This window comes from Camarhynchus parvulus, chromosome 21 (genome assembly GCF_901933205.1).
Source record: "Camarhynchus parvulus chromosome 21, STF_HiC, whole genome shotgun sequence".
Classification (NCBI taxonomy): domain Eukaryota; kingdom Metazoa; phylum Chordata; class Aves; order Passeriformes; family Thraupidae; genus Camarhynchus; species Camarhynchus parvulus.
The window spans coordinates 6,028,267-6,034,266 of NC_044591.1; the positions used below are offsets into that span (position 1 = coordinate 6,028,267).

Below are 6,000 nucleotides of genomic sequence, written 5' to 3' on the forward strand. Positions count from 1 at the left end.
GTGGATTCTTATTCTTATTCTTATTCTTATTCTTATTCTTATTCTTATTCTTATTCTTATTCTTATTCTTATTCTTATTCTTATTCTTATTCTTATTCTTATTCTTATTCTTATTCTATTCTCGTTCTTATTCTTCTCATTCTTATTCTTATTCTTATTCTTTTATTCTTATTCTTATCATTCTCATTCTTATCATTCTCATTCTTATTCTCATTCCTATTCTTATTCTTATTCTCATTCTTATCCTTATTCTTATTCTTATCCTTATCCTTATTCTTATCCTTATTCTTTTAATCTTATTCTTATTCTTCTCGTTCTTATTCTTCTCATTCTTATTCTCATTCCTATTCTTATTCTTATTCTCATTCTCATCCTTATTCTTATTCTTACCTTATCCTTATTCTTATCCTTATTCTTTTATTCTTATTCTTATTCTTCTCGTTCTTATTCTTCTCATTCTTATTCTTATTCTCATTCCTATTCTCATTCTTATTCTCATTCCTATTCTTATTCTTATTCTTATTCTCATTATTATTCTCATTCTCATTCTTATTCTCATTCTCATTATTCTCATCCTTATTCTTATTCTTATTCTTATTCTTATTCTTATTCTTATTCTTATTCTTATTCTTATTCTTATTCTTATTCTTTTTCTTATTCTTATTCTTATTCTTATTCTTATTCTTATTCTTATTCTTATTCTTATTCTTATCCTTATTCTTTTATTCTTATTCTTATTCTTCTCGTTCTTATTCTTCTCATTCTTATTCTCATTCCTATTCTTACTCTCATTCTCATTCTCCTGTGGCTTTCCCCACCTGTGGGATCCCAGCAGCAGAACCTGAGGGTTCATCCTTGGCAACTGCCTGAAGCTTCACTGCAGGTGTTAATTGTGACATTAATATTTCCTTGAGCAGACAAAATTATTTTTTCTTTGCCTGGCTAAAGACAAAGGACGCCCCAAACTTTATCCAAGAGCCCACCCAGCACAGGAGCGCTCTCCTGCCTCCCAGTACCTGCAGCACACCCTGGGATTGCTGGAATTGCCCCACCACAGCTCCCTGGCCCCGTGCAGGATCCGGGGGGGCACTCACCGATTTTGAGGTCGCTGGGCAGGTGCCTGGGCACCTCCCTGAAGCTGAACGGGGACACCTCGCTCCACATGCGGAACGCGGCCGCCAGCCCGCGGCGCGTGGCCCTGGGGCTCAGGAGGTTCCTGGGGAAGGACAGGATCCTGCAGGACACACAGACACCCGGGCTGGTTATCAGGGGCATGGAGGAATGATGCAGCCGGCTCCGTGCTCTTAGAAGGATAATTTATTATTTTATGATATTATATTATGTAAAAGTTATTATAGAAAAGAACACGGCAGGGACACACAGCATACCTGGGGTATTTATCAGGTGCCTCATGGCAGGGAGGAATGAATCTGACTCCATGTTCTTAGAAGGCATATGGTATGATATGATATGATATGATATGATATGATATGATATGATATGATATGATATGATATGATATGATATGATATGATACTATACACAGCAGTGACACACAGCACACCTGGGGTATTTATCAGGTGCTCCATGTCAGGGAGAAATGAATCTGACTCCATGTTCTTAGAAGGCTAATTTATTATTTTATGGAGGAATGATGAATCTGACTCCATATTCTCCTGTGGCTTTCCCCACCTGTGGATTCTTATTCTCATTTTCCTGTGGCTTTCCCCACCTTTGGATTCTCATTCTCCTGTGGCTTTGCCCACCTCCTGCTCAGCCCACAGGATCCCAGCAGCAGATTCTTACTAAAGCCACAGGACCAAGACCCAAAACCACTGGAAAGAGCAGAAGAATGCAGGCCTCAGGATGATTTTAGATAGAGCAGGAGAAGGCCCCAGGATGATTTTAGGTAGAGCAGGAGAATCCAGGCCTCAGGATGGTTTTAGGCAGAGCAGGAGAAGGCCCCAGGATGATTTTAGATAGAGCAGGAGAATCCAGGCCCTAGGATGATTTTAGCCAGAGCAGGAGAATCCAGGCCCCAGGATGATTTTAGATAGAGCAGGAGAATCCAGGTCCCAGGATGATTTTAGATAAAGCAGGAGCATCCAGGCCCTAGGATGATTTTAGATAGAGCAGGAGAAGGTCCCAGGATGATTTTAGCCAGAGCAGGAGAAGGCCCCAGGATGATTTTAGATAGAGCAGGAGAATGCAGGTCCCAGGATGATTTTAGACAGAGCAGAAGGCCCCAGGATGATTTCTGGGGCTGTTCCAGGCCTTACTTGTAGGTGAGGTTGAAGTGGTCCCACCTGAGGTGGCCCGGGGTCAGGGTGTAGCGCCGGCTGCGCTGGGCAGGGGCTGGGCTGGGCACAGCTGGGCCTGGCACATCTTCCTTAAAGATAAAACAGGAGATGGGAGACACTGCAGGACACCCAGGACAGCTGGTGCCTTAAGATTTAGCCTTTATGTTTATCCTTTGTATTTGATTTATTTAGCCTGTGTTTCTCAAATGCTGCACTGCACCACTCTGAATTCCATAATAAAGTGTTTGCCAGTGTTGGCACATTTTGTCAGACACAACAATTCCTCCAGGTCTGAGATCCAAGGACACCCCACAGCCTCAGGCCATGAAAAGCATCAATAAAATTAAATTTCAGGGGAAGAATTGGGGTAAATTACTTCATTACCTGAAACTGTAATTGGAGGATTAACCCCTGATATGTAAATGGACGAAATTTTAATAGTGTAAAAAACCTGTGACCATCGCCCACCCTGGGCTGGAAACCCAGAGGTTTCTAAAAACCCTCACAGGTTTTTCACTGCCCAAGGGGCACCTCTTGAAGGACTTTAATAAATCCCAATTTATTCTGTTAAAGCCTCTGTTCTAGGGGGCTTCAGAGTGCAGAATAAAAACCTCCAAGGAGCAAAACATGGGGTTGGGAGCAGCTCTGGCTCTGCCTGAGGGGTATCCAAGGGATGAGACCAGCCCAAAACACCCCAAAACATCCCAAACCAGCCCAAAACATCCCAAAACATCCCAAACCAGCCCTGCATCATCCCAAACCAGCCCTGCATCATCCCAAACCAGCCCCTCTCCTTCTTGGAGAGCAGGAATGAGCCCTCAGGAGTGAGGGCCCTCAGCCAGTGCTGCAGCTCTGCCTGGAAAGTTCTCATTTCCTCCATCACTGCCCAGCTGTAAATCTGAGAAATGACTGAAACAGGGAACTCTTTGTGCAGGGAGCTCTCTCAGAGAGCTCTGAAATGCCCCCAAAGCCTGGAGCGCCTCTAAAGCATGGAGCAGCTCAAGAGCTCCTGGAATTGTGTGTGACACGTCTGGCTCCAGCTGGAAAAGCCTTTTGGAACCTGGAGGGAAATGAATGGGACCCAATCTGGGTTTTTGGGAAGTTTTCCAGCTCTGTCTCCCCATTTTTGGGGCTAAGACACTGAAAATTGGGCTCCAGGGGCAGCAAGGCAGTGGCCAAGCCACATCCTGGTGTCACCAGAGGCCTGAGGCCCTGCCTGAAGAAACAGAAGAACTTTCCATGGCTTGAAAGGCTGGAAAACTTCTCCTGCCCATGGCTGACAGCTCCATCTCCTCCCCTCCTGACCAAATCCCAGCGGTTTTCTCTCCTCCAAGGAGAAATTTCAGATTTTCCTGCAGCTGAGACCAGCACCAGCTTTGTGAGGACAGATCTTTTGCACAAATATTATATATTTAATATACAATATATATTATATATACTAATATATTAATTAAATACAATATAGCTATATAATCTTATATATTATATACATTAGATACATTAGAATAGAATAGATATATATTCTATATTATATACATTCCATATATAATATATAATATGTAATATGTAATATATAATATATAATATATAATATATAATATATAATATATAATATATAATATATAATATATAATATATAATATATAATATATAATATATAATATATAATATATAATATATAATATATAATATGTATTTGCTATATCTTTTATAAAATGCAATATGTTATTATGTCATTATTATATATTATATATTATATATTATATATTATATATTATATAGTATATAGTATATAGTATAATATAATACATAATTTAATATGTAATGTAATGCAATAATGTAATATATGTATAATATATTACATTATATATTATACATTATATATTATACATACTATGTGTTATGCATTTTATGGTATATTATATATTACATATTATATATTATTTGTTATATTTAATGGAAATAATTAAATTCCAGCAGAGGGGGAGCCCTGAGCTCTCCCAGCCCCCTGTGCACCAGCAGAGAACAATTCCAGCCAGGAAGAGCCTGCTGGCTCCTCCTGCAGGGAAAACTGCAGCCCCAGGGGAGAAAAAGGACTTTATTTTCTATAACTATACTGAGAATAAAAGCTTCAAGCCATTAGTGCTGAACAGACAAAGGGAAAAAAATTAAAATAATGTGTGACTTCTGTTTAAAATCCAGAGCAGAGCATCAATCACTGCCAGATCAGAGGAGCTGCAGGGCTGAGCCCAACCCTCCTGCCTGGGCTCTGCTCTCTTCAAATTAAAACATCAGACATTAAAAACATTTAACTGTTTAGATACTTTAGATCTATTTAGATCTATTGAGATCTATTTATTTATTTAGACATTTAGACATTCATCTAGTTAGATCTTTAGCTATTTACATCTATTTGTTTCTATATCTATTGAGATCTATTTATCTATTTAGATTAGATGTTTAGACATTAATCTATTTAGATATTTATTTAGCTCTATTTTGATCTATTTGTATCTATTTAGGTCTGTTTAGATCTATTTGTCTATAGATCTATCGAGATCTATTTATCTATTTAGATAATTATCTATCTTGATCTAGTTGTATCTATTGAAGTCTGATTAGATCTATTTGTCTATAGATTTAGTTCAATTTATCTATTTAGAGTAGACATTTAGACATCTATTAAGATATTTGTCTATTTAGATCTATTTAGATTTATTTGTATCTATTTAGGTCTGTTTAGATCTACTTGTCTATAGATCTATTTATCTATTTAGATCTATTTATCTACGTAGATCTATTTATCTATTTAGATCTATTTATCTACAGACCTATTAGATATATTTATCCATTTAGATCAGATATTTGTCTATTTAGACATTTAGATATTTAGGTTCCAGCCTCAAACCAGAGCACACCTGCACCTCTCTCGTACACCCCCTCCCCTCCCAGGCATTTGAGGCTCAGATCCTTCCTCCCCCTCCTCCTCCTCCTCCTCCTCCTCCTCCTCCTCACCTGAATTTCCTGAACTGCAGCTCCAGCTGGGAATTCCACAGCTGCCAGCAAAGCCAGCACGGGGAACAGACAGAGAAACCCCAGCGTGGTCCTGCAGCCCCTGCTGCTCTTCTGCTCCAGGCACCGGGAGCTTCTCCTCCTGCCCGCAGGGAGCTGCTCAGCCCGGTCCATGGCGCTCTCCAGGGGCTTCTGGAGCAATTTTTTTTTTGGGCCAGGCACTCAAGACATTCCCTGCACACAAAGCATTTGTGATCCTTGAGCTCACATTTGTGAGCAGCTGCTGCCAGAGCTGCGAACAACCAGTTTCAAAAAGCCCTAAAAAAAAAAAAAAAAAAAAAAAGAGAGATTTTTTTTTTTTAAAGGGAAAAAAAAGAGCAGACTTTACATTAAGCCTCTTTGCAATGTGCCAAAGATTCTCTCAGGCTCAGCCAAGTGGGATCGTGTTACTGCAGCTGAAATTTGGGCTGGCCCGGGAGCAGCAGCAAAGTGAAACAAGCTGGGGTGGACATGAACTCTTCTCCTTAACTCTGTGAGCAACACAGGGCAAATCTGCAGTTGTCAGCTTCGTGTAATGAGAAAAAAAAAAAAAAAAAAAAAAAAAAAAAACAACCCAAAAAAACCCAAAAACAGGGGAGAGGGCAGCAAGAGGAATCCAGAGGAATCAGCCCCTTGGAATGTGTCACTG

The 6,000-nt window shown here is 39.7% G+C and overlaps 1 protein-coding gene across 1 annotated transcript in view; it reads right to left on the bottom strand.

Moving 5' to 3' along the window:
• The window catches only part of MMP23B (matrix metallopeptidase 23B), a 13,507-nt gene extending 7,904 nt beyond the window's left edge, over nt 1–5,603 (bottom strand). The window contains exons 1-3 of the mRNA XM_030963922.1: nt 5,316–5,603; nt 2,280–2,389; nt 1,095–1,234 (exon numbers count right to left, since the gene is read on the bottom strand). Of these exons, the coding sequence (XP_030819782.1) occupies nt 1,095–1,234; nt 2,280–2,389; nt 5,316–5,486 (421 nt within the window). The 5' untranslated portion in view covers nt 5,487–5,603. The remainder of the gene's footprint in view (nt 1–1,094; nt 1,235–2,279; nt 2,390–5,315) is intronic.
• Between the last annotated feature and the right edge of the window lie 397 nt (nt 5,604–6,000).